We start from the raw sequence: 27,272 nt of genomic DNA on the forward strand, positions 1-27,272 counted from the left end.
GAAACACGTGTCTGGTGAATTGATGGTTCCATTAAGTATAAATTGTGGTGATCGTTTGAAATTTTGTATTCGTGCCTTTGAGTGCCTCGTGAGCTTGAGTGCAAGGTGAAATGTTTCAGCAACATGTCTCTCTTTTCAGCCTGTTGCTTTAATACCCCTGGACTCCAAGTGTTGCAGTACCTTTCATTGTCCTATCTATCTTGGCCGATTATTCCAATTATTAATAGCCATTTGAGTAATTCAATTTTTCCTTTCAATTCTGGGCAGGCCATCTCTCTTGATTCAGAGACCGCTCTCGCTACCCTCCAAAAAAAAGAGCAACTGAGGTTTTTAGAAAAAGTCTTTTTAATACAGTCTTTAATTTTTACAGAAATCGCATCAAACAAAACAAAACAAAAAGGTTAGCTATAGGGAATAATGTACAGAAGGTACAGCGCACATCAATAGTCAATGCAAAAATGGGAACAAGACCAGATAAATCAGGGATGAAGTTCCCAACATCTTCCCTTCATGGGTACAATATCCATCTATATCAAAACAGGGTACACACGGCATCACAGACCCTACATCGTACACTAAACAAAATGACAGAAGGAAAGAAGGACATCCCAAGAGTCCCAGAGCTAAAGGGGAAATTGACTAACACTCAGCGCAAATTAAACTCTTCTCCAGGCCCAGGTCAGAACAGACAGCCAGGATATAACTACAGGATGGCAAGGGGAGGACTGGGCACCAACAAGGCTCAAATCTCAAACCAGGATCTCCCATAGTTAAAAAAAAGGATACCCCCATCCCAGGAGCAGCAGGATACGGATCACTGACCCCAGAACTGAGCCTGGCCTAATCCGGCACCATCACCAAATGGAGCCCTGATCAACGAGTAGTCTCGCCAACACAGGAAATTACTAAAGTGCAGCCTCAAAGGGACGTTCCTCGCCGAGGCAAAAAAAAGGCAACTTGCTGTTGGATAGCGGCGTCTTTCACGGCACTGCAGGTGGGGGAGGAGGGTTGTACTGTATCAGCCCCGCACTCCACATCACGCTCCTGGTGGCCTTATGAAAGTGAGTGTGGAATTTCTACCCCTCAGTGAAAGGAAGTCACGCCGGTGACAGCTGCTATCAAACCTGTTTGGCTAGCAGCTCTAGCAGTCCCAGCAGTCCCAGAACTCTGTAGCAGGTGCTGCTGTGACTGCAAGTGTATGCAATATGAAGACAGCATGCATCTCGGAGAGTCATATGTCGGGGTGTTGGATGGGGAGGAATCTGGGAGTTTGCGGGATAATGTTGGGCGAGACCAGGAGAATGTGGTGGGGTGGATGTGGGTGGCGGCAAGGAGTGTGAGGAGGGTGAGTTTTGGTCAGGGGGTGGGGAACATCTTGGGGAGGAGGCTTCCCACATTGAATACAGGGAACGCTGAAAGGATGTACCCCTTTCTCCCTTCTTTTAAACAAGTTGTTTACATATTCGGGTCAATGGCTTGTTTACAAGTTCACTTAATTTTTTTAAATGGCAGGCTGCTGATTTTGACACCCACCTAGCATTTTATGGGAAATGGGTTGGGGGGGTGGGCAGAAAGAGTGTGTGCTAACTGACCCTCATAAGACTGTGGGGGTGGAGCGGTGGGATGGGGCATATAATCCAACCTGATAAATGTGTAACTTTACGCAGCTAATATCACTGGAATTTTTGTAATATTTTTATCACATCTCCCATCAAATCAATTGGATGGAGAATACTTCCTTGACTACGCTAACATGCCCTTTAAGAAAATCATAGCCACGTCAGTACCGGCAGGTAAATATTTATATAGTTGGTTCAGTTTGATGTACTTGCAATCCTATTGAGTAAGAAAAGCAAGTAAAATTTTAACAGTCACCATTTTAGATACAGAGGCTTCAAATACTTTTCACTCCATCCAAGGTTTCCTGTAAAAAAGGCATTTTATATTGCAGTGTTTTCAAACTTTTTTCCGAGCACCCATTTTCACCAACAGGCTGATCTTCGCGACCCACGCGGCCGACCTTCACGACCCACGCCAGCCGACCTTCGCGAACCACGCCGGCCGACCTTCACGACCCACGCCAGCCGACCTTCGCGAACCACGCCGGCCGACCTTCACGACCCACGCCAGCCGACCTTCGCAAACCACGCTGGCCGACCTTCGCGACCCACGCCGGCCGACCTTCGCGACCCACGCCGGCCGATCTTCGCGACCCACACCGCCGACCTTGGCGACCCATGCCGGCCGACCTTGGCGATCCATGCCGGCCGACCTTGGCGGCCCATGCCTGCTAGCCGACCTTCGCGACCCACGCCGGCCGACCTTGGCGACCCACGCCTGCCGGCCGACCTTGGCGATCTATGCCTGCCGGCCAACCTTGGCGACCCACGCCTGCCGGCCGACCTTAGTGACCCACACCGGCTGATCCACGCTGGCCGACCTTCGCGACCCACGCCGGCCGACCTTCACGACCTACGCCGGCCGACCTTGGCGACCCACGCCGGCCGACCTTGGCGACCCATGCCGGCCGACCTTGGCGGCCCATGCCTGCTAGCCGACCTTAGCGACCCACGCCGGCCGACCTTGGCGACCCACGCCTGCCGGCCGACCTTGGCGATCTACGCCTGCCGGCCAACCTTGGCGACCCACGCCTGCCGGCTGACCTTGGCGACCCACGCCTGCCGGCCGACCTTAGTGACCCACACCGGCTGATCCACGCTGGCCGACCTTCGCGACCCACGCCGGCCGACCTTCACGACCTACGCCAGCCGACCTTGGCGACCCACGCCGGCCGACCTTGGCGACCCACGCCTGCTGGCCGATCTTGGCGACCCACGCCTGCCGGCCGACCTTGGTGACCCATGCCTGCCGGCTGACCTTGGCGACCCACGCCTGCCGGCCAACCTTAGCGACCCACGCCGGCAGACCTTCGCGACCCACGCTGGCCGACCTTTCCGACCCACGCCAGCCGACCTTCGCGACCCACGCTGGCCAACCTTTGCGACCCAAGCCAGCCGACCTTCGCGAACCATGCTGGCCGACCTTCGCGACCCACGCCGGTCGATCTTCGCAACCTACGCCGGCCGATCTTCATGACCCACCATTTTCTCTTAGCTTTAATGCGAGAGGTGAGCCTCTTTGCTCCTCATTTACTTGTTTGCTTCTGACAAAATGGAGGATTCGCAATCACGCCCAAAGCACATGGTGTCAGCATTCGGGGCGCGTGACCTGATCTCTGCCTCGTTTCAGGCAGGAAGAATGCATTGAATTAAAAAAAAAATCTTCTTCTGGGTCAGCGCACTGATGTCAGGAGGAGGCGGTGCTTCTCACTGGGCTCCATGCATGCGCACTGATGAGCGAGCACGCATGTGCAGTGCACCCACATTTTTTTAGCTCGTCGTGGCCGTCATTTTTAAAGCCGTTCACAGCCATCATTGTTAAAAGTCGGCTGCTGCGGCTGTTGTGCGTGAATTCCCGTTATTGGGAATGCCACAATGGATGGCTCCATGATCCTCCCGACACCTGCACGGGTCGCGAACACACTTTGAAAATGCCTGCTATATTGTATCATGGCAAAGATCAGAAATTATATTTTGATCTTCCTCTACGCAAGGATACATCTGCACTAATTATTCCCGAGGACAACCCACAGAATTCTCATTAGAAGATAAACAGTTGTCTGAGGTCCAAGACCCCCAAACCCATCACAACTCTTATCTATCTCTAATGTATGGTTATGGTTGAAAAGTTCCATGTAGTAAATCAGACAAGTTCAGATTTTAATGTAGAAGTGATAAATCTAGTTTAGATTTACACCTTTTGAACGTGTGCACGTGTAGACATCAGGAACAGAAATTAGCTAATTAGAGAGCTTGTTACTGAAATTCCTTCGGAACTCAGCAAGAAGAAAGATTATTTCTCATCTCATATCCGGTTGAATTCATATGGGCAGAGCCATCAATACCTGAGATGAATAAGGTTTCTTGATGTGCCGATTGACTGTTGACATGTATTGGTGAAAAGTGTTACTCATTGTTTGCATTCTTGACAACTGCATTAACTGCTTTGCCTAAAGGTGGAGTTTCCAGAGGCCGCTCCAAGCGTAGCAACAAGGCAACTCTGTGCAAGCTTCACGGTCCCCTCGGAATCTCAGCATGAACAGACAGGTCTGTTTTATTCATGAGAAAGATACCAACAGAAACCCTCAGTTAACAAGGTCAGCATTAAGGTAAAGTTAAAGTCGCCATAGTCCCAGATGATCTTAGGCTGCTTTCCCCTTGCGGGGAGAGCTGACTGGTGGTGATTTAACCTGAGGATCACCACACCTCAGGTGAGAGCACGGTGGAGTAGACGGGCTGGGACTAACAACCTTCCTTGTCCTCTTTTAAATTGGGTCATATGAGATTTTCCTTGCAGAACAATCCGACTCTGAATTGTCAACGGCTTTCATTTATTACTTTTAATAAGCTACTGCATCAATTGTAACAGTGAAATACAAAATCTGAAGGCTATTTAGGGCTTGCATACTGACATGAGGATCCTCAAAGGGAGCGCAGGATTGGTACTTTATTCCTAGTTCCGACTCGAGCTCTTTTGTGTGTGGCCTCCCAGCTGGGAGGACAAGTGCAGGGATTTTTTATTTATTTTTTAAATTTAGAGTACCCAATTATTTTTGTTTTCCAATTAAGGGGCAATTTAGCATGGCCAATCCACCTATCCTGCACATCTTTGGGTTGTGGGGGCGAAACCCACGCAGACACGGGGAGAATGTGCAAACTCCACACGGACAGTGACCCAGAGCCGGGATTCGAACCCGGATCCTGAGTGCTGCAGTCCCAGTGCTAAACACTGAGCCAAATGCCGTCCGTAGTGCAGGGATTTTAAATCTAAAATGTCAAGATTTCAAACCTCACAAATGCCAAAGCAAAATGCTGTGGATGGCAAAATATAAACAGAAAATGCTGAAAGTGCTCAGCAGGTCACGTGGCATCGGTGGAGGAAGGAACAGTGTCACATGTGCTGCCTGACCCGTGGAGTTTTTACAGCATATTCTGCTTGCATGTATAAAGTTTAATGAATAATTGATCTCTTCCTTCCTGTGGGGTTTTTATGCAGCCTCACTTTGTTTGATGCCTCCCCATGAAAGCGCTGTTATAATATTAAACCATAATTGTTTGAAATTTGTAGATGTAAAAAAATGTAAATTCACATTGCTTGTTTCATATATTTTTTTTCGAGAAGTGCAAAATGTTAATATCCGTCACCTTTAGTATTCAATCCTGGAGCTGAAATACATGTATTTGTACTTCGCTTCATGTATAACAGGTCTATTGTTACCAGACAACAATTCCTGTCAAGGTGATCCAAAGAAAGCCAGCGGGTGGGATTTTCCAGCCCCGTCCACCCCCGCCAAGTCCATACAGGACGGCCAAAAGTCAGAGAGAGGGCTTACGTCTGGGCTGCCGAATCACCCGCACTGGCCACGGTGGGGACGGAACACTCTGGCCTGAGTTTGCATAGAAAAAGCATCTTTCACATTCTTCGAATGTTCCAAAGTCCTTCACGTGTAGCCAATGGAGTATGTTTTAAATTAATTTGCTGATGTAATGTAGGCAAATGTGGCCAGCAATTTGTGCAGTGCAAGCTCCCACAGATAGCAAATGAGAGAAATGACCAGATGATATGTTTTCAATAGTGTTTGGTTGAAAGGATGAGTGTTGGCCTGGGCCATGGATGGAATGACCTGGGATCTTTAACATTCAGCAAACAGGTGACTCAGCTGAAGGTACCCCCCACCCCCTTCAATAGCAAGTTTGATTGTCTGGAGTGAGATTTAACCCTGCGACCTTCTGATTGAATCAGGTCATTCAGATATAATTCATGAAATTCATGGATGTAAGAATTAACCTGTTAAAGTACTGTGGTCACGTGTTAGAAACTACTGAAGACAAAACCTACAGTGATAAGGATGGCCTGCCCCTTATCTGTAAAACCCACATGAATAATTTCAAGGCATTGTTTGTCAAAACATTTGGTTGGATAATGAGCAATATTACTTACATTATTTATCAGGCCCAATATTGTTTCTTTCATTTTGATTCACAGCATGTGGGCATCACTAGCAAGGTCACCAATTTTGGTCCTTACCTAATTGTCCTTGGGAAGGTTACAGTGACCAACCTTCTTTAATACAACTAAATTGCTGGCTTGCTACATATTTTAAGAGGGCAGTTAAGAGCCAATCACATTGCTGTGAGTCTGGAGTCACATGTAGGCCAGACCAGGTAAAGACGGCAGATTTCCTTCCCTAAAGGACATTAGTGAACCAGATGTTTTTCTTTTAATAATCTAATAGTTTTACTGGTGAGATTTGTATTAACCAGTGTGTCCAGGTCATTCTAAAAATCTGGAAATCTGAACTAAAAACAGAAAATGTTGGAAATACTCAACAGGTCAGGCAGTGTCTGTGGAGAGAAACTGGGTTAATATTCCAGGTTCGATCATAACTGAGGGGCCTCGAAATGTTGGGTGGGTGTTTCTGCCCCCCATGGTGCATCTTGTGGTGGCAAAGGTGGCCTGTCATTAGCTGGTGGCAGGATCTTCTTGTCCCACTGCTGTCAATGGGTTTTCCCATTGCTGCACCTTCTGTTTCTGGGGAAGCAGGATCATATGATCTCGCTAGCAGGAATGGCCAGAAAACCTTGACCGTTAACTCAATGCTGCCTGACTGGGTGACTATTTCCATAAATTTCTGTTTTTAATCTCCAGGTCATTAGCCCAGGCCTCTGGGCTACATTAGCCCAGTATCTGACCACCAAGTACCATACCCACTGCCCTGTTGCTTTTGCCTGTTTCTTCCCTTCACTTATGTTTGATTTAATGTATCTACAGATGGGATGACTCTGGAGTTCCTTAGTCTGCAAGAGGAGAGTAAAGAGTCAAGGAAGAGAATTGTGAGGATTGAAAATGACATTCAGTGTATTCGATCTGAACTAGCCAAACTGCAGACGGAGTGGGAATACAGGCAGCACCACTTACTGACAGAATGGAGTGACTGCACGGAACAGGTGAACAAACCATTTCCTCTTTCTGCCTTTGAATATTTTTCCTTCAATTGAAAGTTGTAACCAACATTAATGGCAAATGAAACCCAGACATGGTGGAGTCTGTCAGACACGCATATACTCATGAGTTACCAAGAATTAATTTTTAAAAAAAAATAATTTATGGGATGTGAGCATCGCTGGTTAATCCCGCATTTATTGCCCATCCCTAATTGCCCTTCAGAAGGTGGTGGTGAGTTGTCTTCTTGAACTGCATCATACTCTGAACTAGGGCACTCGAAATCCTTCCCTTCACACACATCCACATGCACACACGCACACACACATGGACACTTGTACATCCACACCAAAAATGCATCCATACACAAAGGTCTTCTCACACACACTGATAGATCTAGCTTTCTATCAAACACACACCACAATCTTACACTGACTCTCGCTCTCTCTCTCACACACGCACACACAGGCACACATGTAGACCACACACCTCACACTCATTCTCTCTCTCACACGCACTTCACACGGATTCTCTCTCTCTCTCTTTCTCTCTGTCTCTCTCCCTCTCACACACACACACTCACACTGATTCTCTGTCACACACACCTCATGCCTGTTACGATCCCAGTTCATGTTATAACTGGATGGGAAGATCCCTGAATGGAACCCTGGCTCAAAAGGCCATAACGTTTACTTTTTTAAAACAAAACATGGAGGGACAGAGTTACAGGACTTTTTAAAGCAAGAACAAAGTTTTATTAAACATGAAAAATTAGATTATAATACAATACTACTTCACTCCCCCTTAGCCGAGCAAATACATACAGTTTTGAAGATTAACAAAGTACACCTGAAGCTACAATGGTCTCATTTACACAAAAAAGTCCCTTTTAAACACACAAGATGACTATGGTCAAGTACACACTCCATTTTGAGCCCAAGTTAAAGTCTTCTTTCCCTTGGCGGTTTGCATTCTGAAATCCAGTCCAGGTTTTAGAAGAGATCCTTTTAAACAAAGCTTCTGCTCCACTTTTAACAGTGAATCCAGTCAAGGATTTCACACCAACCTCTTAGGATTTCTTTGTCCTGACTGCTGTGCAAACTGCTCACTATTTCTTTAACTTCAGATTCCTAGACTGTATTAAAATTATGTCAAATGCTCTCCATCAGGAAAGCAGTGCACCATCTCCCCAGGCACGTGGGACCCTATACGAACACGGAGACAAAGCCAGCACCTGTTGGCACACCAGCTGAGAAAGCAGGCACGCACCAGAGAAATTGCACAAATCAGGGGTACCAGAGGCATGTTGGAAACAGAACCAGAGAGGATTAACAAAACCTTCAAGGCCTTCTACCAAGGGCTGTACACCCCAGAGCCCCCAACGGGGAAGGCTGGGATGAACCGGTTCCTTGATGGACTGGACATACCAGTCGTGGGGAAGGGCAGAAAACGGGGCCTGGAAGCACCACTAGCACTGGGAGAGATCATGGACAGCATTAGCTCCATGCAGGTGGGGAAGGCGCCAGGACCAGACGGGTTCCCGGCGGACTTCTACAAAACATTTGCGACAGCGCTGGCCCCGCATCTGCGGGAGATGTTCACAGACTCGCTAGCTAGGGGCACACTGCCACCCTCGCTAGCACAGGCCTCAATCTAGTTGATACCTAAGAAAGACAAAGACCCAACGGAATGTGGGTCATACAGACCCATCTCACTGCTGTACGCAGCTGCCAAAATATTGGCCAAAATCCTAGCCAAAAGGCTAGAAGACTGCATACCAGAGGTGGTCGCAGAGAACCAGACGGGCTTTGTCAAAGGTAGACATCTTACCTCGAACATCAGGCGCCTGCTGAACGTGATAATGACCCCCTCCGGGGAGAGAACACAAGAGGTGATCGTCTCCCCAGGCACAGAAAAGGCCTTCGACAGAGTCGAATGGAAATATCTGGAGCAGTTCGGGCTTGGAACAGGGTTCACCTCCTGGGTAAAGCTCCGTTGCAACGCTCCCTTGGCGAGCATACGGACCAACAACACCAACTCCCAATACTTCCAGCTGCACAGGGGCACCAGGCAAGGATGCCCACTGTCCCCGCTGCTGCTCGCTCCAGCGATCGAACCGCTAGCAATCGCGCTCAGAGCAGCAAAAAGCTGGAGGGGGATCTGAAGGGTCGGCAGAGAGCAGAGTCTCACTCTATGCAGATGTGGTATCCTCTACATATCGGAGCCAAAAATCAGCATGGACGGAATCATTGTGCTGCTGAAAGAGTTTGGCGCCTTCTCGCGCTACAAACTCAACATGAGCAAAAGCAGGATCTTCCTGGTACACCCACAAGTGGGGGGAGCAGCACTAATGGGACTGCCGTTTAAACAAGCCCAACACAAATTCCACTACTTGGGGATCCAAATAGCCCATGACTGGAAAGGGATTCACAAATGGAACCTCACCACTCTGACGGAGGAAGTAAAAAAGGACCTGCAAAGATGGAACACACTCCCACTCTCCCTCGCAGGGAAGAGTCCAGATGATCAAAATGAACGTACTGCCCAGGTACCTCTTCCTACTTAGATCCATTCCGATCTACATCCCCAAGGCCTTTTTCAAAACTCTGGACAAACTAATCATGGCGTTCATATGGTGGGGGGAAGAATGCTAGGATCCCAAAGAAGGTCCAACAAACAACAATATCCCGGGTGGTGTTAGCCCTCCCAAACCTACAATTCTACCACTGGGCGGCAATGGCCAAGCGAATGAGGGGATGGATCAAGGAGCCAGAAGCCTAGTGGATGCGCACGGAAGAGGCCTCCTGCATGGGGACCTCCCTCCGGATCTCGCCACGGCAGCACTCCCATCCCCACCCAAAAAACATTCCAGCAGCCCGGTGGTGATAGCCATCCTCCAATCCTGGAACCAACTACGGCAGCAATTTGGCCTGACTAAAATGGCCTGACCTATGTCTGCAAAAACCATAGGTTCACACCAGCACTGACTGAAGCCACCTTCAAAAGGTGGGGCAGGACGGAGGGACACTGACAGTCAGGGACCTATACACGGACAGCAGGATCTCAACACTGGACGAACAGGCAGAGAAATTCCAGCTAGCCAGGGGAAACGAGCTAAGGTAGATACAACTCAAAAACTTCCTACGAAGGGAGACAAGGACGTACCCACAAGCGCCACGACAGACATTACTGGAAGAGTTACTGGACGCAAGCATACTAGATAAAGGAAACTGTAGCGACAGGTATGACCGACTGGTAGAGAGGGCCAACACCATACTGGACGCAACAAGAAATAAATGGGAGGAGGACCTGGGGATTGAAATAGGGTGGGGACTCTGTAGCGAAGCACTGCACAGGGTCAACACCACCTCCCCGTGTGCAAGGCTCAGCCTGATGCAGCTAAAAGTGGTACATAGAACCCACTTAACAAGAACTCGTATGAGTATGTTCTTCCGGAGGTGGATGATAGATGTGAATGGTGCCAAGGAGGCCCGGCCAACCACGCCCACATGTTCTGGTCTTGCCCCAGACTTGCTCAGTACCGGACAGCCTTCTTCGAGGCAATGTCCAAAGTGGTGGGGGTGAGGGTGGAGCCATGCCCGAAAGTGGCGGTCTTCGGGGCTTCAGACCAGCCAGATCTATTCCTGGGGAGGAGGGTGGACTTCCAGCTGCACAGGGGCACCAGACAATGATGCGCACTGTCCCCGCTGCTCTAGCGATCGAACTACTAGCAATCGCGCTCAGAGCAGCAAAAAGCTGGAGGGGGATCTGTAGGGTCGGCAGAGAGCAGAGTCTCACTCTATGCTGATGTGGTATCATCTGGGCGCAATTCTCCGCACTCCCGATGGTGCGGAGAATAGCGTGGCTCGTAAAATTTTACGGCCACGCTGTTCCGACGCCCTCCCGCTATTCTCCCCCCCCCCACGCCCGACTCCCGATACGAATCGCTGCCGCCATTTTTTTACGGCCGGCAGCGATTCTCAGCTGATAGATGGGCCGAGTTCCCAGCTCTTTACGGCTCTTTTTACGAACGGCAAACACACCTGGTCTGGCCGTTCGTAAAAACGGCCGTAAACTGTCGATTTTTAAAACCATGGCACCGATTGGCACGGCAGTACCACGGCCGTGCCAAGGGTGCCATGGGCCCGCGATCGGTGCCCACCGATCGCGGGCAGCAGGCCCGATGCCCGCGCACTCTTTGTCCTTCCGCCGCCCCGCAGTATCCATTCGCGGGGCGGCTGAGGGGCATCCCGGCCCGCGCATGCGCGGGTTTCGCGCAAATGCGCGATGATGTCATCCGCGCATGCGCGGGTTGGAGTCTTCCAATCCGCGCATGCGCGGCTGACGTCTTATGACGCGTCAGCCGGCGCTAACTCTGGCAAGCGGGCTTAACGAAATTCGTTAAGCCCGCGATGCCGGAGTTTACGGCGTCGGGATGCTAGCCCCGACCGGGGACCAGAATCGGTTCCCGGTCGGGAAGGGGGGGCTGGCGTCAAACCCGCCCGGATTTGACGCCAGCCTTACGATTTCTCCCCATATGGGAGAATCGCGCCCTCTATATTTCGGACCCACAAATCAGCATGGACGGAATCATTGCGCCCTTGCCTTTGCCTCCCTGATTGCCCGCCGTAGAATCCTGTTCGGCTGGTGGTCAGCAGCACCACCCAAAGCTGCAGACTGGCTGTTTGACCTCTCAGAATCTCTCCAAATGGAGAAAATCAAATTCGCCATCCAAGGGTCAGACGACGGCTTCCACAGAACGTGGGAGCCGTTCATCCAATTGTTCCGGGACCTGTTTGTGGCCAACGAACAAGCAGAAGAATAGCCAGGTAGCCAAGAATCAGGGAAAAGTAGCCAAAGCATGAGAGGAAGAGATAGACTGGGAGAGGCGGGGGTGGTGGGGAGACAGCTATACAGAAGAGGAAAGAAAGGCGAACCACAGGAGGGGGGGATGGGGGGGAGAGGGAAGGGCCAGGAACAAAAGAGGAGAACCAGGGAGGTGGGGGGAAGGCAGGGAAATGACAGCCGGAAGGAGAGCACGGGACATGATAGCACTCTTGGCATCTCCAGGAACAGAGAACGAGGAGAATAAAGGCGAAAGACGGGAGGAACGGCAAAAGCGGTGGTGAGTGCGAGACAACAACGGCAGCGAGATCCGTCTGGGAGAAGCAAGTGACAACACCAACACCAAACCCATTTGAGTACTGTATTGCCCACTGTAATTGTTTCTCCGGCACCCAAATGTATATTTACCTCCCCGGTCTCCACCCCCCCACCACCTCCCCCCCGCAAATATTCGCCTACTTATGTGTCGTAAATAATTTTGCCAGTTCAACAGAGTTGCTGCAGTTGAGCTGGTGCACAATACCCTACCAGTTATACTGTTTTATTTTTTATTTTATTTTTCATTATTACTTTTTTTTTGGTATGTTTGGGTGTGCCCTTCTCTTCTATATATGTATATATACACTAATATATATATTTCTTATTCTGTGTACATAACAGTAAATATACTTTGTTCAAAATCCCAATAAAAAGATTTATAAAATAAAAATGATATCAAACATTTAATCTGCCTCTGAAGTTTGAAACCTCCCTTTAAATCTAGTTACTGTGATTATCTCTTTAACTCAGAACACCTTGGGCGTGGATTAATGAGTAAACGAGTCCTGTTTTTGGTGCATTATGTGGGGTGTTTCTCGGCACCTACAGCCGAGAATGACCCCGCTTCCAGGCAGGACTCTGCCCCACTGGGGCCGCACTTACCTTCATTTCTAAATGTTTTAATGCAGCCATTTTTAAATGTGCTGCCCTGATCTTCTCGATCTCTGGACCACTTATTGTGGCCTCCACCCCCCCCCCCCCCCCCCCCACACCCAATGCCTCAACTTACCTTTTTGGGGGTCTTGGAGCCTCCTCCTCACCCCACCTCATAAGGGCAGGGCACACCCCAGGCCTGATCCCTGGCAATGCCAACTTGGCATTGTCAGCCTGACACCCTTCCAGGATGGCAGTGCCATCCGGGACCCTGATGGCATTGGCAATGTCAGGATGCTCAGGTAGTACTGCAAAATGCCAGGCTAGCAGTGTCAAGGTGCCCGGGTGGCAGTGGGAGTGCCAGGGTACCACCCTGCCCAGAACCTGACCACCTGAGAGTCTCTGATGGCCTGGGAGAACCCCCCCCCCCACCCCATATGCCGTTAAGCCGGGTCCTCGTTTGTGTGAACTAGTGCTAAATGGTGCCATGGCAAGGTCTACCAGGCAAGGACATTTGATCCCAGGCCTTGGGAAAATTCGGCGCAGACATAATTAAGTGAGTGCTTATTTATATATACCAAACTGGATCCCGCCTTCTTAGGGCAAGATCCAGATTGCGAAGTCTCGCCGAGTCTCATTAAATCTCACAAGGCATCTCGAACATCGCAAATCTTGCAAGAGATGTCTCGCGTGATTTAACGGTCTCGCTTGTCGCATCTTTGAATTGGGTGCAACAAGTCCTTTTGATTGGGCCCTTTGTTTCTTTGAGTTCTTGTGAACACCATCTTGGCCTCTGTTCTCTTAACTTCATAACTGTTCTCTTAACTGTTCTCATATACTCTTTCTGCCCGATTTCCCTGGTTATCTGGACTGCAACGTGTACTGTAGGAACCTTCAGAGAGAAAATAATTTGCCTCATCTCCCTATCCTTCTCTTCAAATGCTGACTGACCTTGATGTTATGATTAAGTAAACCTCACGACTATGAGTAGTCGGTGACTAGGAAATAACACAAGGAAGCAAACATCTGTTATTGATTGTATTCTTCAGATATGGGATGAATGCAGTGAGCAGACAGTGGAGAGAAAGGATTTGGAACATCCATTGAAGGACAAGATGAGGAAGATGGTAATCCAGGCTCAACATGTCACTTGCCGCCAGAGGAAAGATTGTACAATGAAGGATAAAGTGGACCGTCCTTGCAGTGAACAGGTTGCACAGCCAGGTAGCTCTCAGTTCAAAGATAAAGATGACAACTTCCTCACCTCTGTAGGTTTGTGGAAAACCCACACTGGTCCCAACGTGTAGTTTTTCACTTTGCTTGTACTCCAGTGCAAACGTACTGAACTAACACATACCTTTGAATAAAGTGATGCATCTGAATCAATTTGGCAAGTGATGCATCTGAATCAGAAGCAGGTAGCTCTTAAAGCTGTTTTTATGCATATGTGTATTGTGAGAGTAAATGAAGAACGTTGAGTTCCTTTAATTCAGTTTGATCATTAACAGTGAGAACGTTAACTGCATAATTCCTTCAATCTTGTGTTAGATTGACTACGCATATCTCTCCTCATAATTTACTACTTAGACAAAGCTTTTGATGAATGAAACTAAACTTCTTTTGGTTCTTGCTTGAGTTCAAGGTCAGGATAGTGTAGGGGTAGGAGAACTTGCAGGCAGTGGTGTTCCCATTCATTTTCTGCCCTTATTTTTCCAGGTGAATGTCATGGTTTTGCCTAGTAATATGCATTTAACAAGACATAATATACTGGGGCTGCCCAGCAAGGGGTAGGAATCTGCCGAGTGACAGAAATAGCCAATATTCAAAAGGCCGGAATGGATACGTCTATCCGAGTAACAGGATTAGAAGGCATCTAGATAGAATCAGGTGTGAATAGCTTATTAATAAAAACAGCTTACCTAGACAATGTGAAGATCAATGGGGTGTTTAGAGTTAATGAATGCAAGCAGGGCAGACAGCTGAGTACAGATAAGATAGAATCAAAGGAGAACAATGGTACAATTGCCAGCTCCCTCAGAAACAGCTGACGTTTCGTAGTCTCAGAAGCAGACAAGCCAGTTTCCAGCTATCAGCCTGGAGGCCAAGTTTACACCAAGTTTACACCTAACACACTCTAAATGTTAGTTCCAAGGTCTTCACTGGGCCAGGCCACAACATTTTCCAGACTTAATCAAACCCCTTTATTGTGTGGTAACTATATTCCGATCTTCACTTATAGCTTTATTTAACTTGGATATTGTTTGGGGGAAAAGGGAAGTCCCTGAGTTTAAGGACTATGTATATATTTTGGAACACGGTGTATAAACAGTGTGTGAGTTTACTAATTCCTATACTTAATTGTCTTAGTGTGGTATAGTGGTATAGTTCTATTCGTGTACATTTGTCTTTTCTTTAATTTAGTAAATAGTCTTTAATAATTGTTACATGACAACTGGGCTGTGTATTCTCACTGGGTTTTCACTTGTCTGCTCACAACATTCCAAAGACAAACTATGCACCCCTATGAACCGGTGTCCCAAATTGGGATACCCTCGCAGGTAAATTTTGATGATGTTGCCTCAGGTTGTTTGTGAATGAGAGGCCATGCTAAACAGACCCATCCCATAGAATCTGAATAATGTATACACTGATTCACCAACAGTCACGGATTGATGTTTGCTGATGAATTGCCACATTTGGAATCTGAATATGATTCAGTTTTATGATTGAATGCATCCTAGATCCAGGTCAAAGGCCTGATCCCACCCTAGATTTCCTGTGGTGTAGTCATAACTACTAGAGTTTGAGGATATTGCCCTGGGTTGTTTACAATATCTCAAAACAAAGGCTATTCCAAGGTACTGTACACAGCTAATATTGAGCCACTTGTTGCTGCCTGTTGTTGAAAAGCAATCCAATCTATGTAACTTGTGCTAGACATTATGGGGCTGTGGTGGTTCGAGGCAATACCAGGTAAATGGTAGTAATGAAGAACAAAGTATTTATTGGCAACTAACAAGGCTAATTTATCTCCAGGGACAAAATTCCTATATCGGTGTTCACACTCTGGCTGCCAGCTTCACTCTGACCAGACCCGCCCCCCCGTGCCTCCTGCTTTGTCCTCATTGGTTCACATGTTCCTGCATGATAGGCACTGAGCTGGTCACATAGACAGAAAGGGCATGCCCTTTAAAGGGGCAGTACCACACAGCTGGGGCCAAATCTTCTGGTCTCTGGATTGTATGGACCACCAAATGATTGTGATGACTGTAGAAATCCCGACATGCATAATTCTGTGGGAATTGTCTGGAAGCTTAAAGTTACGACGGGAAATTTCCCTGCTCCCTGGGACATCGTGACTGTCTCTGACTCTAAGGTAGAGTCAGAGCCGTTGGACAGCTCAATGTACTTACCTGAAGTTACCCAGGAAAAGTTAGACAAATTAAAACTTAGTATAACTCTTGGGTAGCTGCACAACTGACCCTCCCAGTCACTCACATTGACCCTCCTCCCGATCCCTAGTCTACCAAAGCGAACCACCACTACCAAAGTGAGCCAATAGGCTCAATGACTGTAAGACCAGCTTAACGTTTTGGAAGTCTTGCTCATGTGATTCCTTCCAATGGCACTGATGTTTTCTTAAGAGCAAGTGTAGTGGCACCAATGTCGTTGCCAGGTTGGGATTAAATTGACCACAATAGATTCCCATCCCTAGGAAGGACTTTAATTCTGCCACATTCTTAGGTGCCGGGACTTATTGTATGGCTCTTACCTTGTCTTCAAGTGGATGCAGGCGTTTTGAGTCCACTCTGAACCCCAGGTAAATGGCCTTACCAATTTGGAAGGTGCACTTCTCGCATTTCAGCCGGATTCTTACATCTCTGAATCTTCTTAGCACCTCTTCTAAGCTTGTCATGTGCTCTTCATCTGATGTTCCTGTCACTAGAATGTCACTGAGGTAGATGATGTACCATCAATTGAACACGAGACGAGTTGCTGAACAAAAGTATGGCTTTAATATACTAGATGTTAGCCCTGCAGTCGATTACAGTAGAAGGATGACCACCGGGAGTACTGGGTATTTATACCCCGCCCTGGAGGCGGGGTTAACTCAGCCTCTCGACCAATCGGGGAGCCGTCACATGACTGGTCTCAACCAACCGGTCGAGAGGCACATGACCGACCAGGGCCAATGGTAAGCCGGTGTTCTGCACCAATGGCAGGCAGCTATGCTAATCATACCACCACAGTAGACCACAAGCCTGGAGCAGATTCTCCATTTTGCATTGGAATACCACACAGGCCGAAGAGACGCCAAAGGGTAAACTGGTGTATTGAAACAGGCTTTTATGCATGTTAATCGGTGCAAACTTTTGAGAATCTTCAAGTAGACTTGACTGAAGTTGGGTTTGGTATATTTCAGGCCCCACCAACTCCACACAAAGGTCTTCAAGTGGGTATTAATTGACTTGGGCTGCCTGGTTGATTATGAGTTTATAGTCCCCGCATATCCTAACGGAGAAGTCCAGCTTTGATACAAGGACAATGGGGGCTGCTCATTCTGAAAACTACATGGATCTGATAATTCCTAGTTCTTCCAGGCATTTAAGTTCAGCTTCCACATTTTGGTTCAAGGCGTAAGGGACCAGTCATGCTCTGAAAAACATTGGTGTTGAGTTTGAGTTGACATCAATCTTGGCCTTTATTCCCTTTATTCCCATTGAGGCGCGATGTAGCTGGTAGATTGCACTCCAAGTCTTTCTTATTTACTCAAACTATTTACACTTGTACAGTAAAGGGTATAGGCTACGAGTTATCCCCGTGTGGGTGGTACTGTACTCAGTTGCGCATTAACGCTATATATGCCAGATCCTGTTACTACATACTTCTCCTATTCGTTGTCCACTTCCTTCCATGGTGACATATCTAGAAGTGCTGAGCCATGAAGGCCGCTAGCACCCATCTTTCATTTGTCCACACAGACCTCAACTCCACACTTGTTGTTTATCCCATTGCTTGTCCAAAAACAAGTCAGGATGAGACCAAATTCTCTGCTATATGTTCATCCATTAATACCGTTCACCTCCACCATAGGACGAGACTGTATCTCAGGTGGGAAATTCTCGTTGCCTGGGGCAGTCAGCTTGAAGAATCCTAGCGCCTTCCTCAATACAAAATTAACTTTGGAACAAAAGTCCTTGCAACATTGGAGTGCACAGAGCATTACTTACGTTATCTAAAAACAAATAGCTTCACTTCATTTCACAACCTATAACAATTGCCACCATCAGCTGTAATAAATTGAAATCTTTGCCTGGTGGTTTTGCATGCCACATGCACTAAGGGAAAGGTGATTTTTTTTTCAGGCGATACGGAATTGTAATCACCTGAAATGCACTGCCTGAAAGGAAGGTGGGAGCAGGATCATCAGAGCCGCTCAAAGGGGAATTGGATAAATACTTAAAAGGGAATGAATGGAGCTATGGGTAGATCCTGGGATCGGACAAATTGGATCCCTTTTTAATGAGCAAGCAAAGGATCAATAGGCAGAATGTCCTCCTGCTGCACTTTATGATCCTGTGGTAATGAACCATACGAAACAGGGAAGGTCCGAACTTCATCTCTAGTCTACGTGGCTCATTGCAGCAAGGGCAGAGGAAGGGATTGTAAAATAGGCCTCAGTCGACGGCCTTGCGGCCTTCTCCGCCATCTCATGGCTTACCTTCTTCATGACAGCAGGAGCAATCAAAAGCTGTAACCTGGTTGTTGAGTTTTAAATCTCTGTAAAAGACTTATTATTATTACACGCGGAGCAATTTATTAAACACAAGTTTGATACATCAGAAAATGTTGCTTGAATTTTCAAGGCTTCCGTGCACCTTTCACCAAAACGTGTGACAAGTGAGTGAATTTGTATAAAAGCCTAATGCATGTAACCTTTACAAAAAGTACGCACTGTTTGATCATTTCCATGGTGCCTATCTTGCTGCTCATGTCTTCATTTGCCTTTCAGTGCGTATTTGATGTCCACATGTTCAGGCCTGCATTCTATTGTAAATGTTACCATGACTACAGTCCTAAAATAACATTTAAAAACAAACAAACAAAATCAAAAAGCACAATCAGAAATAGCGGGCCTGATTTTCTTCTTCTGAATACCGAGGTAGGGTTAGAAGATTTTCCATTGAATAATGGGATGTTTGTTTGTGTCTGGAATTTTCCCACAGGGACCGTGAATGAAGTTTTACAATGTTATAAATCTGTCTCTGAATACATGCTGTGCTCCCCATTTGCACTGAACTCTCCAAAAGAACAGGCTAAGCATTTGCCTGGGGACCCTTCAGAAAGGTGGCTCCGTGACTGAGGAAAGTCTTGCTCTATATTCAGCTGGGCAAACTAGAGGCAGGAGAGATGTAGAGCTCAAGAATTAGGCTCTCCAATCAGGGATTTGGGGAGAGTCGACAGGCTGAGCTTCAGGCATGCTCATTCATGCCCCCTGGTGGTGGTGAACTCAAGTTCCACTCCTGAGGCATGAGTACATCATAGAATTAACAGTGCAGAAGGAGGCCATTTGGCCCATCGAGTCTGCACCGGCCCTTGGAAAGAACACCCTACTTAAGCCAACGCCTCCACCCAATCCCTTAACCCAGTAACCCCACCTAACCTTTTGGACACTGAGGGCCAATTTAGCATGGCCAATCCACCTAACCTGCACATCTATGTGACTGTGGGAGGAAACAGGAGCACCCGGAGGAAATCCACGCAGACATGGGGCGAATGTACAAACTCCACTCAGACAGTCACCCGAGGCCGGAATTGATCCCAGGCCCCTGTGTGGTGAATGTAACTTGGTAATTCACACTGTATCTTTGTAAGCGCAGTAGCGCTATCCGACCACCAGGGGGAGTAGCTCTGGGAATGCTCAGGAGTTTGTGTGGGGCTCCACCCTTGGCTCCACCCATGATTCCTCCCCCTTGTGCTGCTGTGTAAATACCCTTGTCCAGAGTCAGCCTGCAGTTCACCGAGAGTTCATCGTAACAGGCTGGCTCTATAGTAAATAGATTAAAACTACTGTTCATATCGGAAAGAACGTGTCTGGTGAATTGATGGTTCCTGGAGCTGTGAAGATGCACTGCTAACCATTGTGCCACTGTGCCGCCCCAAATCCAGGCTTTTCACAACGACCACAAACCTCAGCTAATGACGTACTTTCGAAATGTAATACAGGTAGTTGATGTTTTGCTATTTGCAATGTTGATTGAGCGACAAGTATTGGCCAGGACATCAGGGATAATCCCCTTTGCTTTTCATCAAAGAATGCCATAGGATAGTTTTCATTCAAACAAGCAGGCAGATGAGATTTTGGTTTAACGTTTCATCCAAGAGAGAAGCATCTCTGACAGTGCAGTACCCAGTACTGGAGTGCCAGCCTTGATTTAGTGGGCAAGCCGTGGAGTGGGATTTGAACCTGCGAACGTTTGACTCAGAGGGAACTTGCTACCATCTGAACCATAGCTGGTATTTCAGCACGATATTGAGGGAGCAATGCCCCCCAGAATGAAAATAAAACAGTAAAAACTGGGAAATCAGAATAGCACACAAGGCTACCAACCAAGTGCTGGAAATTGGGATTAGAATAGATAGGTGCTTGATGGACGGCACAAACATGATGGGCCGAAGGGACTCATTTTGTGCTGTAAAACTCTATGGGCGCGATTTAACCAAAAGGTTTCGAAGTGTGGTAGCGAGCGGAAACTGCCGCGACCTTCCCGACACTAGGTCCGGCGAGGCCGGCACCGCTATGAAACATTAATTGGCCCACTTAATGAGGCCCTACAGGCTTTGCGTCGGAAATGATGGTCCCACAGGTTGATTCACCTGGATCGCACTCACCGGCCCCTCGCTAAGCACTTAAACTGCTCCTGCACAGCCAACCCCACTCACCGGCTCACCGCTAAGCACTTAAACCGATCCTGCACTGCCAACCCCATTTACCGGCTCCTCGCTGAGCACGTAAACCGATCCTGCACAGTCAACCACACTCAGCTCGCAGCCACGCCACCGGGAAGACCAGCCCCATGATTTGGAGATGTCGACCTGGACAGATTACTGGACATGGTTGAGGTCTGATGGGTGGCCTATTCACTCGAGGGTCTGGGAGGGTCAATCAGTGCCACCCCGGAGGAAGTGGCAGAGACTGTCAGCTCGAGGACTGTGACGAGGCGGGCTGGCAGTCCAGTGCCGCAAGAGGATCAAAAACCTCCACCGAGTTACATGGCTGAGTTGGCACTGGACACCAGACCACACTCCCCATACCACCCCCCCCCCCCCCCCCCCCCCCCCCCCCCCTCGACCTGCAGATCCCGGGAGGCAGTTAGATAGGGTGTTGTTTCCATTAATTGTTGGAGATTGGGCTTAATTGGTGTTTATTGGTTTTTCGCCATACTAAGGGAATATCCTAATTTTGCCAGTGGGAGCCAGCCGGTTAGATCGCAAACAGAGCGGCGCATGACGCAATTCTACATTTTGCCCTCTCTCGTGATGTAATGGCCTGTTGCACTCTCGCTGAAGCACAACGCAGCCACTAAATTGTGCCCTATGACTCTAATGCTGGTCTGAAATAGTCTAGTATACCTTAAAATGGAACATCTGTAAAAATTGAGAAACAAGAATACTGGCTTGAACTTTTTTTTCCTAGCTGTCGTTTTTTGGGTGCAAAATTAAACTGAGGTGCTAGCTATCTCCTCTACTGGATGTTAAAGATCAGGTGGGACTATTTTAAAGGAGCGTAGGGGGACTTTTCCCAGTGCCATGGCCAATACTTATCCCTCAATAAATATGGTAAATACAGATTATCTGGCTGAAAGCAACTTACGGCGGATGCTGGAATTTGAAACAAAAATGGAAAATACTGGACAATCCTAGCAGGTCTGACAGCATCTGTGGAGAAGGGAGCTAACGTTTCGATTCTGGATCACTCTGTCAAAGCGGTCACTGATTATTTGCCCACTACCTCATGGTGTTGGTGGGTATTTGCTGTGTGCAAATTGACTGCTCCATTTTCTACACGCAACAAACACAACACTTCCAAAGTTATTAAATTGGGGCATTCTGAAATTAGGCAAGATGCCATGTAAATGCAAGTTCCTTCTTTCAGTTACTGAGTGGCAATGGGCCTACTTTCCATTCTTTCAGATGCAAAGTGATGCATCAATTTAGACTGGATTCTCCAGTTCCCCAGCCATGTGTTCCCGGCAGCAAGCTGTTCTTTGATGGTGGGATTCTCTCTTCTCGTTGCTTGTCAATGGAATCTACCATTGAAGCCACCCCACGCAGCCCAGAAACACGCGGGCGGGGGTGCGCTTCCGGCTGGAAAAGAGAATCCGAACAGCTAGAGATTTCCAGCCAAAAGAAAATGTAAATAGTTGATAGAACACTAGTCTTCCCTCCATCCAACAAATTTGTAGAGCATGCATTATATTTGGCTGCTATGTTTCATGCAAAGAGGCATTAACTCTGAAGGAATAAGTAGAAAATCGATTTGATATAATAGTTGGAATATACATTGGGGTACATCATCCTGTTCTCCATCTTTCCAATGCGTTACTTGTGAGTTAGGCTGCTCTGATGAAAATGACCCATGGCTCTTTAGCCACTTACTCTAATCGAGCAAATACTTTGCTTGACACACTCTGATGAAGAAAGTGCTCCTTAACCTCCAGCCACTGAGACGTTGATCAAAAGAGTCCAAAGTTAGTAAGAAGTCGAAGTTACAAAAATTCGAGGCTGTGCTAAAAGCCTTGTAACTTTAAATAATAGATTTACTGTGTTTTTACACAGGAAGAATCAAAGCCATGTTTAGTTTTCCAGTTTTGGACAGGTGGGGATAATTGGACGATATAATTCAATCCTTATTTTAATGTCATTCTTTATTGGCTCAAAGGATGACAAGGCCAGCATTTATTGCTCATCCCTCTTTAAAAAATAAATCGAGAGTACCCTTTTTTTAAAATTCAGGGCAATTTAGTGTGGTCAATTCACCTACCCTACACACCTTTGGGTTGTGGGGGTGAGACCCACACAGAAACAGGGAGAATGTGCAAACCCCACATGGATTATTGCTCATTCCTAATTGCCCTTCAAGTAAGTGGCTTGCTAGGCCACTTTGAGAGGGCAATTAAGAGTCAACCATTAGTGAACCAGGTGGGTTTTTACAATTGACAATGGCTTTGTGATCACCATTACCGAGACAGGCTGCTTTTTATATAGCCCAGATATTAATTGAATTTAAATCTCACCAGCCCTAGGTTTAGTATCTACGATCTCAGAGTGTTAGACCTGGCCTGTCGATTATTAGTTCATTGAAATTTCTACTATGCCACCGTCTCTCCATCTTCTCGGAATTTACTTTTAGACTTGAATTTCATGTTATTAGAATTACATGATATTAGAAACACAATATACAACATTTGGGGAAGCAGAGTTGGGTGCAACACAAGCTTCTTTTTGCAGTACAAGCTGAGAACCTGGGAAATACAAGAATGCATCCCCACATTGCCAGCACTGGTTAGCGGATGTAATTCCAGTGTGACAAGTTCACCGTTTATCGGCCGATTCCATTGTAAAAGAGGACATGGGAATTTATATTAGAAAAAATAAGCAGAAGTGTAACAGAAAAGTAACTACACGCAGATGTAAGATTTTTAAATGTATTATTGATTATTTATGAAAAATGTACATTTTTCCCTAATGGATAATGAAGCCATTTTCCTAATGCAAGAAATATTCCGCTTTACTTTTTCCACAGATTTCCTATCACAGTTTGATGAAAGTGACCAAGCAGAGATGATATCGTGTGAAAGTGAACCCTTTATCAAGCAATTTATCACAGCAATGCCTTTACACAGCTTTCCATGCGGGCCCACCTCTCTAACTTCATCTGTGGCTATTTACAGCAACTCCAGACCTGGACCCAGTGTATCCCTCCCATACAGGTCAGTTGTCAGAGCTGCAGGAATTGGCGATGAAGAAAAACCAGACTCAATACAGTCTTACAATCCTGGTAGTCACGTAATATAATGACTAACCCTAGCAGACAACCTCCATTAATCAGTTGGCGATAAACCTGTGCAAGACAAAAAACAACAATAATTTATATTTATAAGCACATTAATTTCATAAAACATCCCAAGGTACTTCACTGGTACGTTATCAAAGACATTTTGGCATCAGGTCATGTAGAAGATATATTGAAGGTGATTAGAAAGAAGTAGCTTTTAAATAGTGTCTTAAAAGAGAAAATAGAGGTTGGAGTGGAGAAGTTTAGGGAGGAAATTCCAGAATTTAGTACCTTGGCAAATGAAGGCAAGGCCACCAATGATGAAAACAATTAAAATTGGGACTGCTCAGCTGGCTTGAATCGGAATTGCGCCGGTTTCTGTTAAGGGGCCGAAGGCGATAATGGAGATAGAGATGAGATGAGACCATGGATAGATTTGATAACAAGGGTAAGGGTTTAAAATGCAGGTGCGACTTAACCAAGAGCCCATGTAGGTCAGTGAGCAGAATGATGGTGGTTGATTGGAACTCAGTGAGTGTTAGGACAAGGTGCTCACTGCCATCTTCTGAAGGACAATTATGGATGGGCATTAGAATGCTGACCTAGCCAGCAATGCCCACATCTCATGAAGGAATAAAGGAAAAAAAAGATGTCAAAAAAAGAATCAAGGTCATTATGAGCTAGGAGAGGGCCTGAGCGGAAATAGAGAAGAAAGTGCATTAAGGGCTGTGGTAGGGTGAGCCCCAAAAGTAATTTGCCTAGGGAAAGGGCGAGAGGTGGCAGAGGCAGCTAGCCAAATGCTCTGAATTTTAGACATGAGGAAATATGCTGGTGCTTCCTTCACTCATGTTCCCATTATGATAGAGAAGATACTGCCTTATGTGTTAAAGGAATCCCATTTCTTGATGGGAAAGGATGGTTCTCTTGGATGAGATTTTCTGGTCCTTTCTGCCCGTGGGATCTTCCAGTCTCTGTTAATTTCCAGAAGAACGGTTTCCTGAAATCTGCGCTCTGGCCAGCTGAGCAAAAATTTGAGACAACATAGTTCATGGAGGCATGAACTTCACAGCCATTTGTAATGCAGTGTCCTGAAGTATGGTTGGTGTGTCACCACTACCCTCCAACTCAGCTTCCTTCAGACCCAGTCACTCCCACCTTCCTGAATTGCATGAGGGCCAATGCTGTTGGGGGGCAGTCTGTTATTCACCACAGTTTACCAGCTCATCGGAAATGAGGCCTAAGCCCACATACTGGAGATGCCCCAACGACTCATCATTCAAATCGGAACCTCTGAATTCTTCGGCCACCCTTCCCGTGAATTTCCCAGCAGCAGGGGTGGGGAGTATAGAACGGGAAACCACTGTGGAATCAAAAGATCCCTTCGCAAGGGCAGCACGGTGGCGCAGTGGTTAGAACGGCTACCTCACGGCGCCGAGGTCCCAGGTTTGATCCCTGTTCTGGGTCACTGACTGGGTGGATTTTCACATTCTCCCTGTGTCTGCATGGGTTTCGCACCCCCCCAACCCAAAGATGTGCAGGCTAGGTGGATTGGCCACGCTAAATTGCCCCTTAATTGGAAAAAAATGGGTGCTCTAAATTTACATAAAAAAAGATCCCTCCGCCGGCCAATGGAGGGTCGCCTCTGCCACCCTGAAACATGCCACAGACACCTGGCAAATCCTGCCCATAGTTCCAAGTCAGGTTGGTGTGTGGCTTGGAGGAAATCCTTCAGGCGGTGATGTACCCATGCATCTGCTGCCCTTGTCGTTCTAGGTTGTAGAGATCATGGGTTTGGATGCAGGGTGACAATGCTAGTACTGGGGAGTGCTGCACTGTGAGAGCTGCCAAATTTCAGATGAGATGTTAACCCGAGCAATATATCTGAGGAATATAACTTGAACTATATATTCTCTCTGAGCTGGGTGTAAAAGGCCTTGAGGTAATATTTGAAGTGGAGGTGGGGGGTTTTCCCTGGAGTACTGTAAAATATTTACCCCTCAATCAACATCACTAATATAAATAATCTGCAAGCAGGGACAGAGTGTACCATAACAACATTTGTGGATGAAACTAAAATAGGTGGGAAAGCAGGAAATGAAGAGGAGATAATGAGTTTCAGATGGATGTCGATAGGCGAGGAGAATTGGCCAAAATTTGGCAGCTGGCGTTTAATGTGGATAAATGTGAGGTTAGTCATTTTGGCCAAAAAAAAGAAAGGCAATTTATTATTTACATGTAAAGCAGATTCAAAATGCGCCTGGACAAAGGAATCTGGGTGTCTTTGTTCATGAATCACAGGAAGTCAGTATGCAGGTACGGTATGTAATTAAAAAAGCAAATGGAATTTTAGCCTTTATTGGAGTATAAAAGTAGGGAAGTGTTGTTGCCATTGTATGGGTGTTGGTGAGACCACATCTGGAGTATTGTGCCCAGTTTTGGACTCCTTATTTGAGGAAGGATGTAGCGGCATTGGAGGTTTTCAGAGGAGGTTCACCAGACTGATTCGGGGATGAAAAGGGTGACGTATGAGGAGAGTTTGAAGTTTGGGCTTATACTCGCTGGAGTTTAGAAGAATGAGAGGGGATCGGATCGAGGTGTATAAAATACTAAGAGTTATTGATAAAGTAAGCGCAGGCCAAATATTCCTCCTTGTAGGTCAGTCTAGAACGTGAGGTCACAGATATAGGTTGAGAGGTGGTAGATTTAAAACTAAGGTGAGGAGGAACTATTTCTCAGAGGGTGGTGAATTTTGGGAATTTGCTGCCCCATAGTGCGGTGGAGTCTGAATCGTTACATGATTTCAAGAAGGAGATGGATATATTTCTGATTTTAAAAAACGAGTTAAAAAGATATGAGGAACCGGCAGGGTGGTAGATTTGAGACCAGGAAGTGACCAACCATGATCTGATTGAATGGCCGAGCAGGCTTGAAGGGCTAAATTGCTCCTAATTACTTTCTTCCTATGCTCCTACAACCGATCCACCTCCATTAATTGTTTTCACACAGCCTTTGGCACCAACAGACTTAACAGGGCTGTAAGCTGCACCCTGGTTACTCTGTAGGCTGGGAATGGTATGTGTCTTGGGAAAAGGGCAGGCAGAAAAAGAAATGTGGTGCTTCCTTCACCCATGTTCCCATTTTGATGACACATTGCGTGTTTAGCTCATCCCATTTCTTGGCATTGTTGACGGGAAATAATGGTTCTCTTGGGTGGGGTTTTCCGGCCCTTTCTGCCGGTGCGAACTTCCAGTACCGCCGAAGGTGACCCTCTGTGGTGGATTCCCCAATGGCAGGATGGGCAAGCCACTCAAAATGCCTTAGACACTGGGGGGGAGCGGAAAATCCCACCAATGGCCAATGGCCAATGGCCTGCCGTCTCGGCTGCTGGAAAACG

The 27,272-nt window shown here is 47.0% G+C and overlaps 1 protein-coding gene across 9 annotated transcripts in view; it reads left to right on the top strand.

The window, feature by feature from the left end:
* The window catches only part of LOC119968391, a 153,486-nt gene that overhangs the window by 18,069 nt on the left and 108,145 nt on the right, over positions 1-27,272 (top strand). For 8 of the 9 annotated variants that reach the window (XM_038801189.1, XM_038801190.1, XM_038801188.1 and 5 more), the window contains 4 exons: positions 4,076-4,166; positions 6,892-7,067; positions 13,869-14,043; positions 23,627-23,813. In XM_038801189.1, the coding sequence (XP_038657117.1) occupies positions 4,076-4,166; positions 6,892-7,067; positions 13,869-14,043; positions 23,627-23,813 (629 nt within the window). Of the gene's footprint in view, positions 1-4,075; positions 4,217-6,891; positions 7,068-13,868; positions 14,044-23,626; positions 23,814-27,272 lie in introns of those variants that run through there. The other variant, XM_038801197.1, reaches the window with a different exon arrangement.

This window comes from Scyliorhinus canicula, chromosome 1 (genome assembly GCF_902713615.1).
Source record: "Scyliorhinus canicula chromosome 1, sScyCan1.1, whole genome shotgun sequence".
Lineage (NCBI taxonomy): Eukaryota > Metazoa > Chordata > Chondrichthyes > Carcharhiniformes > Scyliorhinidae > Scyliorhinus > Scyliorhinus canicula.